This window comes from Lucilia sericata, unplaced genomic scaffold (assembly GCF_015586225.1).
Source record: "Lucilia sericata isolate MDLA Ls3-8-SP2 unplaced genomic scaffold, ASM1558622v1 Contig000028F_arrow, whole genome shotgun sequence".
In the NCBI taxonomy this organism is placed as follows: Eukaryota; Metazoa; Arthropoda; class Insecta; order Diptera; family Calliphoridae; genus Lucilia; species Lucilia sericata.
The window spans coordinates 513,299-528,058 of record NW_023994066.1 but is presented as its reverse complement, the minus strand read 5'-3'; the positions used below and the strand labels follow the sequence as shown (position 1 = coordinate 528,058).

Below are 14,760 nucleotides of genomic sequence, written 5' to 3'. Positions count from 1 at the left end.
TACTATAAGAAGCCATATACCTGGACTCCACTTCAACGATTTGTGGGGTTTTCAATTGTTCAGCTTCGATCAACAAAGTATCGTATGCTGAACGAACAGCTTCCCATAAAAGGGTTAATTCCTTTTCATGGCTACTTAACGAAACAATTCGATGTTCGCCAACAGGAATTATTGAAATATAAGCCTCGAATTCGGCTAAACGATCTGCATTACGAATTAATGTGGACATGTCCATTTTTTATCTTAATAAGTAACGGGTAATTTTGACAAAAAGCAAGAAAAATTAGGGGGAAATTGAAAAATATTAAAAAAATAGAGTAAACTTCAAAATCAACAAATAAACAATTAAATCTTCAAAATTAATTTAAAATATTGAATTTTATCATGTATCAAGGATTTAATGATCAGAATAAAATCGAAAATCCACAAAAAACGAGTAAAAATTCAAAAAAGGCCAAAAACTTCTCAAAATATTTGTAAATTTCAATTAAAATTTGGATAAATTAGCATTTACGACGTAAATTCCACAAAAAAAACGGGTAAAAATGATAAAAATATTAAATATTAAAGTGATTTTACACGTTGTTCGTTTTTAAGGGTAAACATTTTACAAAAAATGGATTTAAAATATTTCGAACAACAATTTGTTATAGTGTATAATCACTTTAAATATTAAAAAAGGTATAAAAATATATAAAAACACACTAATACTGCAAACGAATAAACGGTTACTCACTTCGAATAAAATTAATAATTATTTTTCACTCAAAAATAGTTATTTTTAAATTAAAGTTTATTAAAGGGTTAAATTTGTATTTAAATTTCACGATTTATTTATTTTCACGGGTTAAAATATAAAAAATGAGTAAAATGTACTTTATCACTATAAAATACACTGTAACCGGTTTATTCGTACAATCAAAATATTGCAGCTCTAATGTGTGTGACAATAAAAGCAAAGAAAAAATAAAAAACAACCAACAACACTGTAGCTTTTTTTGGTATTATTATAGTTTATTATAATCCCAATAAACCATATATTATATATATTATATATATTATAACGATATCAAAACGATATCACCTAGGTAATAAAAATTATCATAAGTAATATCGTTCTCGTATCGGAAACGATAGTATTTACGGACTAAAGTATACCTTTCCTTTTAATATCGTTTTTCCATGAAATTATAATATTATTTTCGCTATCATAATTTCCAAAAATAACGATAGTAAAATCGCCTTTTCCAGCTTTTATTCCGTATGCTCTTTTGTTATCAAAATCTAATTTTTAAGGATATTTAACTAAATATTTCGCTAAAGTAAAATAACAAAAGCCTGAAAAGAAAAGATTGCATATATACATTCATAGAATCATATTTTTCATAAAATCTGCGTTGTCATGCAAATACCTGAATATCATACATGTCAACTTACCACAAAATTTAAATATCAAAATTCGCGTATTTCTTTTAGTTTTATATTATTTATCTAAATTAAATTGATTTTATTTGAATTTTCTTAACAGCTTTTCATGAAAATTTTGTATTTAAATTATCTTTGTTTGAAATATTTTTCAAATGTTTGTATTTTTTATTGGAAACCAAATATATTAAGGACCATTATTACAACTTGCCTTTAATGTTCGTAATAGTAAAAGATAACTTTAATTAAAGTGAGGAATAAAGAGAACTTTAAATATTTTTATTATTACAAACTAAGTTTTTATTATACAAAAACCGTAGCATACTTTTAGACGTTAATAACATTTTTCATATAAAAAATTACATTGAATTTATTTTTACTTCATATTTTTATAAAAATTCTTATAGCTTACGTTAAAAGTTAAAGGTAAGGTAATCTTCCCGTTAGCCTATCGGACACTTTTAGCTTAAAATTGACTTGTAATAACGAAAAACACATTATCTGTACGATAACTTCCTAACTTTAGCTATTGGCAAGTTATAATAATGGGCCTAAAACGATATTATAATAATATCGTTTTCAATTATAAAATATGATATAATAATCGCCCTAATAAAGTAATACCGTTTTCGCTATCATATCGTTCTTTGGTTTATTGGGAATTAATAACACTCTCACTTCTCACGGGTATATGGGTAGAATAAAAATATTTTAAAAATATTAATTTATTTAATATTAATAAGAAACATATCACATATAAAAAATTCACAAATTTATTTTATTTGTTCGCTTGTCCGTCCATTTTTGTTTACATATAAACTAACGAGTAAATTTTTTCCTTCTTTATTCTCCTTTGTGCTATATTCGTTAATATTAGCACAGTTGGGTAAAAAACTTGTTAATTCAAAAGCTTTTGTTAACAGCGGAGTTAACAGAGAATAAAGAAGCTGGGATTAAAAAACAACAAAAACGATCTTAAGTAAATAAAATATCACTTTTAAATAAAAGAAACACGGGACCTTAAATAGGGGGTAGGGTCAATTATGAACCGATCCTTATAAAATTTTACGAAGAGATTTAAATTCTTATAGAACATGTTTGTGCCGAATTTCACCGCTATTGCTGCTTCTCTTAGCCAGTTATGGGCGATAAAGTCATTTTCTGACGGGGACTTTATATGGGCGGTAAGATCAATTATGGACCTATCCTTATAAAATTTTACAAAGAGATTTATGTTCTCATTAAACATGTTTGTGCCGAATTTCACCGCTATTGATGCATCTCTTAGCCAGTTATGAGCGATAAAGTAATTTTCTGAAGTGGGCCTTATATGGGGGCTAGGCGAAATCGTGGACCGATATTGCCCATTTACAATACCAAACAAACTGCATCAACTAGAAGTATCTATGCAAAATTTCAGCTTGCTAGCTACTTCCATTTGGACTCTATCGTGTTTTCAACAGACAGACGCGCGGACATGGCTAGATCGTCTTAGAATCTAATAAGGACCCAGAATATATATACTTTTATGGGTCTTAGACGAATATTTCAATGTGTTACAAACGGAATGACAAAAACAATATACTCCCCATCTTTTTTGATGGTGGGTATAAATAGAAAGTTAGAGGAAAAAGCACTGTTTGAAAAATGTTTTGCCGACGGCAAATTGAAATTTGTACACTGGGGTTTTTGTTCACTTGTTGGTTACTTTTTTTGTTTTTTTTTTTAATAATTGCAAAACAACGTACCTTTTTCCTTTGGGTGCAGGGGTTAAGAGGGGATATATTAAATAATTTCCAAGAGGAATGGGGTTAGGGAGAAACAATTCGGGGTAACTGAAAATAGAAATATTTTGTTAAAATATTTCAAGGACTCGGGAGGGTTTATTATCCGGCTCGAAGGACCAAAATGTTTCCTTGAAATATTTATCGAAAATATCGGGGTAGAAAAATAAAAACACAAATTAGTTTTTTGGGGTTTTAAATTAAAATGGGGTTTTATTAGTTTTTTCTTCGGGGGTTTATTTTTTCTCAAAGTACGTACCGTACGCTCGGAGTTTACAAGAGTAAGTGGGCGTCATGTAATAACTCCCCAAAACAAAAATGAAATAACTCCCAAAAAATTTGTTCAGAAAGCAAAAACAACGAAATTTTGGGATTTAATTCGTTTTTTTCGGGCATTATTTCACATTTAAAATGGGGAGTTATTTCATTATGAAATAATTCCTCAAAATTCAAAAATGAAATAAATCCGTAAAAGTATTTTGGGGAGTTATTTCATTACATTACATTTGTCACACGAAATAAATAATATATGTCTGATAGCCGGCCTTCGGCCGGACGCAAGGGTTTTATCCTCTGGGGTACATTGGACACCGGCTTCGCTAAGAATACACTCTTATATTACATTTGTCACACGAAATAAATAATATATGTAATATATGATTTATATATACAAAAAACACGTTCATTGTCAATGAAATTGAGCTTATAGATAATTTGGAAATGGTCCTTATATGGGAGCTATAACCAATTATGGACCAATGTGGAAAATTTTTGCTGAATGATTTATATATACACAAAACATATTGGAATCGAATTTAAGAATTAATGAAATATGGACTTTATTTAAAGATGAATTATGCGCATTGAAGTGATTTTTGGATGTGGGCCTTATATGGAAACTATGACCAATTATTGACCGATCCGAAAAAAATTTCGTATAGAAATTTATATATACACAAAACATATTCATGTCGAATTTTATCCCGATAGCTTTATTTATCAATGAATTAAGCTCGTTTAAGTGATTTTCAGATGTGGATCTTATATGGAAGCTGAATGATTCATATATACACAAAACACATTCATGTCAAATTTTATCCAGTAACTTTATTTATCTATGAATTAAGCTTGATAAGTGATTTTCGGATGTAGACCTTATATGGGAGTTATGAACAATTATGAACCGATCCAGAAAAAATTCTGTAGAGTGATTTACATGCATATACACAAAGCATACTCATGTCGAATTTTATCCCGATAGTTTTATTTATCAATGAAGTATGTGCAATTAAGTGATTTTCGAAAGTGGACTTTATATGGGAGCTATAACCAATTATGGGCCGTTATAGATCTAAGTCTGTAGTATAATTCATGGTCACATTTTGTAGATATGTACAAAATAAATTTAGTGTTGATACCGATATATTTGAGGAAGTTATTAACGGTAAAATTTCCGGGAATGTGTACTTTTGTATGGGGGCTATGGGAAATTTTAGATCGATTGTTACAATTTTAAACATAATTAATCTCTAGACAAAATTCATCGAATTATCTTTTGCAGTTTCTGAGAAAACTCAAGAATTAGGAAAAAAACGTAATTATTTTCGAGGTAGTCTGAAATTTTTATTCATAATTTTTTACGTTGTGAACCGATTTTCAATACCAAACTGCTTAGGATAACAATGAATATTTTCAGTGAATTTGGTTGCTTTCATTTGCTTAGTTTTAACGTGTTTTAACCAGGCAGGCGGACATAGCTAAATCCACTCAGAATTTCATAAGGACCCAGAATATACATATATACCTTGTTGGGCCTCAGATAAATATTTCTTAGTGTTACACACGGAATGACAAACTTATATATACCCTTTATCACCACTGATGGTGGTGGAGGGTACAAAAAAGCCCCAACGAAATGAAATAACTAAATTAAAATGAAATATTTATTTCATATGAAACAAATCCCTAGCTTTAAAATGAAACAAGTTCCCATTTAAAAATTCGACATCTGAAGATTAAAAAAAAGCAAATTATATTATAACAAGTAAGAGTGTTTTATTCGGCCATGCCGAATTTTATATACCCACCATCAAATCATACTTATAAATAAACTTTGATATTATCGATCTGTTTTTAATCATATGTCAATATTAATATGAACATCAGGGAATTATTTGGACCGGCGTCATGAAATAACTCCCCACGAAACAACTCCCCAAAACAAAAATGAAATAACTCCCTAAAAATTTGTTCAGAAAGCAAAAACAACGAAATTTGGGGATTTAATTCGTTTTTTGGGGCATTATTTCACATTTAAAATGGGGAGTTATTTCGTTATGAAATAATTCCTCAAAATTCAAAAATTAAATAAATCCCTAAAAATATTTTTGGGAGTTATTTCATTATATTACATTTGTCACACGAAATAAATAATATATGTCTGATAGCCGGCCTTCGGCCGGGCGCAAGGGTTTTATCCTCTAGGGTACACTGAACACCGGCTTCGCTGAGAATACACTCTCCTTGTATCAAAAGTGTTCGGCCTTAGGCCGGCTATTTAGGAAATCTTTATTAAGCGAAGCCGGTGTTGGTCATATTATAGAGCGGTAAATCCTTGCGTCCGGTCGTAGGCCGTCTATTTAGGAAATATTTATTAAGCGAAGCCGTTGTTGGACATACCATAGAGTAGAAAGTCCTTGCGCACGGCCGAAGGCCGGCTATTAAAGGAATCTTTATTAAGCGATTAAACTGAAATGTATTAAACTTTGAAGCCCCACTCGAAAGTATGAGCGACCTACTTTTTTTTAGAAATTTTGTTATTTTTAAATGGGAACTTATTTCATTTTAAAATTAGGGATTTGTTTCATATGAAATAAATCCCCAAAAATGGAGTGTTATTTCATTTTAATTTAGGAAGTTATTTCATTTCGTTGGGGCTTTTTTTCATTTTTAAATTGGGGAATTATTTCATAATGAAATAAGTCCCCAAATTTAGGAAGTTATTTCACTTTTGTTTTGGGAAGTTATTTCGTGGGGAGTTATTTCATGACGCCATTTGGACCGTACTCTTCCGAATTAAAAATATTAATTTTGTTTAATCCAATATTTATAACAATAAACTGTTTTTTTGTAAGATTTATATGGAGGGTAGAGTCAATTATGGACCTATCCTTGTCGGTTTATACAATAATTATTTGTGTCTAATGTAGCTGTACTTGTATCTTTCATTCAATCATTAGGTTTAAAGTAATTATCTGAAGGTAAGCGAAAATGGGTGTTTGATTAGTTATCGACCGACCCTCATCAAATTCAGTTGAAAAATTCCAGTTCTTATAAAACTACCGTAATTTGGAAGAACTTTTGAGCCATACATGAGCGTTAAAGTGATTCTCTGGAGTGAATCTTATATAAGGGTCAATTATAGACCGATTTTTATAAACTTTCGTACATAAATTATGTACGTAAGTCGTAATTTTAAGCAACTAATGAGAGTTAAATTAGTTTTAGTGAAGTGGTCATTTATTGATCCATCTTCATCAATGTCGGTAGGAAGATTTCAGTTCCCATAACACTCATGTTGAATAGCATATATCTACTCGTATTTTTATGCCAGTAATGAGCGTTAAAGGCGCTCCTATACGCCCACCCCCGTAGGCTCAATTACAGACTGATCCTCATAAAATTTAGTGGGAGATTTTAGCTAATACAAAAATTTTTTATGTGGAATTTCATCGCAGTTTTAAGCTAGTAATGAGCTTTAAAGTCATTTTCAGAAGGGGACCTTACAAGGGGGATAGGGTTAATTAAGGACCGATCCTTATAAGATTTGATGAAGAACTTTTTGCTCGCACAAAACTTGTTTATGAAGAATTTTACTGCTGTACTCACATTTTTGAGTAAGTAATAAGCCTTAAAGTCATTCTCTGAAGATGACCTTATATGGGGGGTAGGGTCAATTATGGACCCATCCTCATAAAATTTAAGAAAATGATAGGGTCAATTATGAACCGATCCTTATAAAATTTTACGAAGAGATTTAAATTCTTATAGAACAGCGGTTCCCACCGGTTTTTACTTCGCGGACCCCTTGAGGAACTTATTTAATTTCGCGGACCTCCATACATATTTTGATATCTTATTGTTCTAAATAATTATTCGTCCGAAAATTGACCTAGTCCATAAATCCCTAGGTCAAATAAATGTTGAGATGTCATATCTATAAAATATTCCCGATAGGTTTTTAATTGCATGGTTTTGAAGATAGAAAGACTTCTTTGTTGAAATGTTAACATGATGTTTAATTTTATGATCGTGAGATCTTTCATGTTCATTTTTCTTCAAGGTAGCAAAAAGGTTTCTTTATCAAATATTGTCGACATGTGCTTAAGGAGACACGTTTCAAAAATTTATTGCGATTACAGAGGGGTAAAGTGAGCTAAGTTTTCGGGAAAATAATATAAGAAAGTTGGACTTGTTCCATGTTGTTGCGGAATGCGTTATCCGTATAATATATGACATGAACTCTTTTACTGCATGGTTTTGCCTACATATTTACGCAAAACGCTATGGATTTTCTGATGTTAATTTAATAATATTGGTCGATAAAATCAAGTTAAAATCTTTCTATCACGTCGGAAGGGAATATTTATACTTAAAATTAACTAAATTAACGTATTGAAGGTGCATAAAGAGTCACCTCAGTTTTTGAAATATATAATTTTAGTCCTTACAAACAAGAACACTTTTGCTTACAATTTGACAAACTTAAATCTGGTATAAGCTTGTCTTTGAATTATAAAATGTGGCCTAACTTCATACTCCGGAATACCAGTATCCCTTATTTATTATCCGTCTGAAATAATACATATACAGGAAATAAAAATTACATATCAGGCAATATCTTACTTTATAAAAGTGATACAATAAATTTGTAGGGCCTAGCTTCTTCCTGATAAACAACCGAAAAAATAAAATTCAAAAAGTTACCAAAAAATCTGGGATTATTGCATAAAAGCAGAATATTGTTTATTCATGGCTTTTTTCGTTTGTCTTCGTGGACCCCCTAGGATTTTACTACGGACCACTAGGGGTCCACGGACCTCCATTTGGGAACCGTTGAATTAGAATATAATTTGTGGTTGCGGGAAACTGACTTGTGCAAATTTTTATAACGATTGCTGTATATGCATTTGACGTATTTGCGACTCTTAAAACTGCATTCCATTTGGACACTTTTATAGGCACTAAGTAAGTTCGTGGACTGATATTGCTCACTTTCAATGCCAAACAAACTTTATCAGTAGAGAATATTTGTGAAAAATAACAGACAGACGGTCGGACATGACTAGATCGTTTAGAACTTAATAAGGACCCAGACTTTATATACTTTTGTGGGTCTATGACGTGTATCAAGAGCGTTCGGCCTTAGGCCGGCGATTTAGGAAATCTTTACTAAGCGAAGCCGGTGTTGGACATATTATAGAGTGACAAATCGTAGGCCGGCTATTTACGATATCTTTACTAAGCGATTAAACTGAAATGTATTAAACTTTGGAACCCACTCGAAAGTATGCGCGACCTACTTTTTATACCCACCATCAAAAAAGAAGGGGGGGTATATTGTTTTTGTCATTCCGTTTGTAACACATTGAAATATTCGTCTAAGACCCATAAAAGTATATATATTCTGGGTCCTTATTAGATTCTAAGACGATCTAGCCATGTCCGTGCGTCTGTCTGTTGGAAACACGATAGAGTCCAAATGGAAGTAGCTAGCAAGCTGCATAGATACTTCTAGTTGATGCAGTTTGTTTGGTATTGAAAATGGGCAATATCGGTCCACGATTTCGCCTAGCCCCCATAAAAGGCCCCCTTCAGAAAATGACTTTATCGCCCATAACTGGCTAAGAGAAGCATCAATAGCAGTGAAATTCGGCACAAACATGTTTTATGGGAATATAAATCTCTTCGTGGAATTTTATAAGGATCGGTCCATAATTGACCCTACCCCCCATATAAAGTCCCCTTCAGAAAATGACTTTATCGTACATAACTGGCTAAAAAACAATCGATAGAGGTGAAATTCGGCACGAACATGTTTTATGGGAACATAAATCATTTTGTAGAATTTTATAAGGATCGGTCCATAATTGACCCTACCCCCCATATAAAGTCCCCTTCAGAAAATGACTTTATCGCCCATAACTGGCTAAGAGAAGCATCAATTGCGGTGAAATTCGGCACAAACATGTTCTATGGGAACCTAAATCTCTTTGTAAAATTTTATAAGGATAGGCCCATAATTGACCCTACCGCCCATATAAAGTCCCCTTCAAAAAATGACTTTATCGCTCATAACTGGCTAAGAGATGCATCAATAGCGGTGAAATTCGGCACAAACATATTTAATGAGAACATAAATCTCTTTGTAAAATTTTATAAGGATAGGTCCATAATTGACCATACCGCCCATATAAAGTCCCCGTCAGAAAATGACTTTATCACCCATAACTGGCTAAGAGAAGCAGCAATAGCGGTGAAATTCGGCACAAACATGTTCTATAAGAACGGTTCCCAAATGGGGGTCCGTGGACCCCTAGTGGTCCGTAGTAAAATCCTAGGGGGTCCGCGAAGACAAACGAAAAAAGCCATGAATAAACAATATTCTGCTTTTATGCAATAATCCCAGATTTTTTGGTAACTTTTTGAATTTTATTTTTTCGGTTGTTTATCAGGAAGAAGCTAGGCCCTACAAATTTATTGTATCACTTTTATAAAGTAAGATATTGCCTGATATGTAATTTTTATTTCCTGTATATGTAGTGAAACAATGTCTTTTTATTTCAGACGGATAATAAATAAGGGATACTGGTATTCCGGAGTATGAAGTTAGGCCACATTTTATAATTCAAAGACAAGCTTATACCAGATTTAAGTTTGTCAAATTGTAAGCAAAAGTGTTCTTGTTTGTAAGGACTAAAATTATATATTTCAAAAACTGAGGTGACTCTTTATGCACCTTCAATACGTTAATTTAGTTAATTTTAAGTATAAATATTCCCTTCCGACGTGATAGAAAGATTTTAACTTGATTTTATCGACCAATATTATTAAATTAACATCAGAAAATCCATAGCGTTTTGCGTAAATATGTAGGCAAAACCATGCAGTAAAAGAGTTCATGTCATATATTATACGGATAACGCATTCCGCAACAACATGGAACAAGTCCAACTTTCTTATATTATTTTCCCGAAAACTTAGCTCACTTTACCCCTCTGTAATCGCAATAAATTTTTGGAACGTGACTCCTTAAGCACATGTCGACAATATTTGATAAAGAAACCTTTTTGCTACCTTGAAGAAAAATGAACATGAAAGATCTCACGATCATAAAATTAAACATCATGTTAACATTTCAACAAAGAAGTCTTTCTATCTTCAAAACCATGCAATTAAAAACCTATCGGGAATATTTTATAGATATGACATCTCAACATTTATTTGACCTAGGGATTTATGGACTAGGTCAATTTTCGGACGAACAATTATTTAGAACAATAAGATATCAAAATATGTATGGAGGTCCGCGAAATTAAATAAGTTCCTCAAGGGGTCCGCGAAGTAAAAACCGGTGGGAACCGCTATTCTAATTGATGGCAGACTTCGGACGACAATTGACAGTACCCCGCATATAAGGTCCCCTACAGAAATTTACTTTAACGCTCATAACTGGATTAGTAATAGGGATGCCAAACGGAATCCCGGAATATTTCAGGATTACATAAATTTAATTATTTTATATACGAAAATCTTTAAATCTTCATGTTTGTAAAAAAAATTAATTTTGTGGAATTTTAGCAGACAGAAGATATATTTAAATTAAAATTAACTAATTCCAATTTTAAAATAAAAACTTGTAGGCCCATTATTATGACTTGTCAATAACTAAAGTTAGGAAGTTATCGTACAGATAATGTGTTTTTCGTTATTACAAGTCAACTTTAGCTAAAAGTGTCCGATAGGCTACCGGGAAGATCACGTTACCTTTAACTTTTAACGTAAGCTTTAATCATTTTTTAAAAATATTAATAAAAAATAAATTCTATGTCATTTTTCATATGAAAAATATTATTAATGGCTAAAAGTATGCTACGGTTTTTGTATATTAAATAATTATGTTGTAATAATGAAAATATTTAAAGTTCACTTTATTCCTCACTTTAAAGTTACCTTTTATTATTACGAACATTAAAGACAAGTTGTAATAATGGCCCTTAGAATTTCATAATTTCTGAAACCGTTTAACTACATACTTCCTAATAAAAATAAATATGAAGTTCCGAAATTAGACGTAAGCACTTTTTAAAACCGCATCAATTTAGAACTTTTTCTTTAAAAAATATTTGGAATTTTGTCGACACAAAATACATATTAGTTTTGGAATATAACATATCCGCAGTAATTTTTGAAAATTGTACGTATAAAATTAGCTGTGTTGAATTTTGCTTTGCATAAGTCAAAAATAAAATAAGATCGTAAATTAAAAAAAATTGAAACAAATCCCGTGATTCATTTCGAAAAATCCGGGATTTCGGGATTGAAATATGTAGCAAAATACGAAAATGTACTCAAAAGCATCTAGCATTTTTTCAAATTTTTAAATGCCGTTACCCCATGTCTATATTAGAGAAATATTTATCACGGCTCCTGACAAAACGTCGGCAGAAAATTTTTCAGTTTTTTGTTTATGTTAATGCATATGGGTAAGAAAATGCTGATTTTGTTACGACAACTCACAGATAATTTTATTGAAATAATGCTATCTATCTATCTATCTATCTATTATCTATCTATCTAGCTATCTATCTATCTATCTATCTATCTATCTATCTAATCTATCTATCTATCTATCTATCTATCTATCTATCTATCTATCTATCTATCTATCTATCTATCTATCTATCTATCTATCTATCTATCTATCTATCTATCTATCTATCTATCTATCTATCTATCTATCTATCTATCTATCTATCTATCTATCTATCTATCTATCTATCTATCTATCTATCTATCTATCTATCTATCTATCTATCTATCTATCTATCTATCTATCTATCTATCTATCTATCTATCTATCTATCTATCTATCTATCTATCTATCTATCTATCTATCTATCTATCTATCTATCTATCTTGAAATCTAATCTTGAAATTTTCACAGTGTCTTCCTCTATGTCTGGAAGGAACTAAAGGCTACCTCTTATTTCAAAATGTCAAGTGGGGCGCCCACATACAAAAATGGGCAACTTTGGGGCAACTTTGACATCCATATGAACACATGTTGACAAAATTAACAGCCTATCTACAGTGGGAGTGGCACCTCCCATACAAACAAATCTTAAATTAGTATACCTGTAAAAGTATAACAGCTAGAATCCTCAATTTTTTTCGGAGCCACTTTAGTATCGACACGAATATTTAGGACAAAAAACTGGTGGACTAGCAATAGGGGGCGTGGCATCCCCATAGGAATTACATACTAAAATGTATTTACCTGGGAAACTATTGTAGTTAAAATCTTAAAATTTTGCACTAATACCTAAGTCCATAAGAATAGTTGTTGAGAAAATGGGCGGAATGGCTATAGTGGGCGTGGTACTCTCCATAAGAATAAAATGTTAAATCCGTATATCTGAGAATATATAACAGCTAGAGTCCTCAAATTTTGTCGGAACCACTTTAGTGTCAATGTGATTATTTAAGGAAAAAAGGGGGGGACTAGCCCCTATAGTGTTTTTTAATTTACATTGCTTTTAGGGTAGCAAAGCACACTGGGAATAGCTAGTATTTTATAAAAACAATTAAAATTAATTTTATACATAAACACTAATTTTACTAAAACTTATGTTAAAATCAACTCTATTTGCACAAAAACAAAATTCTAAACAAATTTTACAATAAAATAACGTTTGTTATCAAGACAACGTTGTCTAAACAATTGTTTAGACAACATTGTCATAACGATGCTATAACGTTAATAAATGCCGTCTGTACCTGCTAATTTTTATCATGATAACAATTTGACGTTTAGCATAACAAAAATTTATCTTATCTAGACACGGGATTATGGCAACACTTCTCTGCAGAGTAATGCCTTTAGTAAAACCTTTCTTTCCCATTCAAATTAATAAACAATTTAAATATACATATGTACATTAGGGAAATAACTAATTTGGCGAAATTTTTGGCATACGACCAAGTGATAGCCAATGTTGTATAAGCAGTGAAAATAATTTTTTTATGTCATTTGGAAGCAAAAACATCACGCCCCAACACCAATTTCTAATATAAACCAAATTTTTTGTTCAAGTTCTATTTTTTATTTTTAATTTTAAATACTGGTATTTATACCGATGTGATGTGACAAAAGCAGACTTTTCGGTGGAAATGTGTATATACATACATTTGGGCTATGACTTTATGATGTTTTTGCAAATATAAAATTTTACATCCTCCAATCAAAAAGTCCATAAAACATAATATGAAACACAACACTCCCGCACCAAATGTTGAAATTTATTGATCGTATTTGTTTTGATCATATCTTTCATACCTATAGATCGATTTTACTGGTTTTACACAGAGAAATTTCTAAAAGTATATCTAATAAAATAATCTAAGATTTAGAATTAAATGGCATAAGGGGCCTTCAAAAAATTGATTTTAATAAACAGACGGACAGACATTTGGTGCGTGAATTTTTTTAACAATTCGAAAAAATAATACCGTGGTGTTTTAATGCTCTATTCGACTTAGCTATGCCAACTTGCAAAATAAGTATGTCAATATCCCTAATGTACATTGTACATATGTACATACATACATATATTTGGTTTATTAAAAAAGTTTATTTACATATATACATATATCTTATTTATTTTCAGGCGATAATCCGGCAGCAATGTATCATGGAGATGTAGGATCATCGACGAAATCATATCAGACACATCTGCTTCATATTATAATGACAATTATAGCAATGATATATCCTGCATATGTAAAAAGAAAAATTATATAATTATTAATTGTTCCTTTAGATTCTAAGTAATAAAAATAATAATATAAATCATTGAAATACCTAAATAACGCTGTAATAAACATTTGAAAACTTAAATGAATTACCTAAAAAGGTTTTAATGGTTATAAGTTTTAAGGAAATTATTTTTATACCCACCATCAAAAAAGATGGGGTATATATTTTTGTCATTCCGTTTATAACACATCGAAATATTGGTCATAGACCCACAAAAGTATATATATTCTGGGTCCTTATTAAATTCTAAGACGACCTATCCGTCTGTCTGTTGAAAGCACGATAGAGTCCGAACGAGAAGAGCTAAGGAGCTGAAATTTTGCATAAATATTTTTTATTGATGCAGTTTGTTTGGTATATCGGTCCATGTTTTCACATAGCCCCCATACAAGTGGCCCCCCGAAAAACAGTGTAAACAGTCATAGATGGTTTAAAAACATAAGAATGTCAATA

General features: G+C 31.1%; 1 protein-coding gene across 11 annotated transcripts in view; it reads left to right on the top strand.

Moving 5' to 3' along the window:
- LOC119610549 overlaps nt 1-14,367 on the top strand; it is a 332,175-nt gene extending 317,808 nt beyond the window's left edge. For all 11 annotated transcript variants that reach the window (XM_037965897.1, XM_037965875.1, XM_037965865.1 and 8 more), the window contains one exon: nt 14,159-14,367. In XM_037965897.1, the coding sequence (XP_037821825.1) occupies nt 14,159-14,292 (134 nt within the window). In that variant the 3' untranslated portion in view covers nt 14,293-14,367. The remainder of the gene's footprint in view (nt 1-14,158) is intronic.
- Nucleotides 14,368-14,760: the final 393 nt, after the last annotated feature.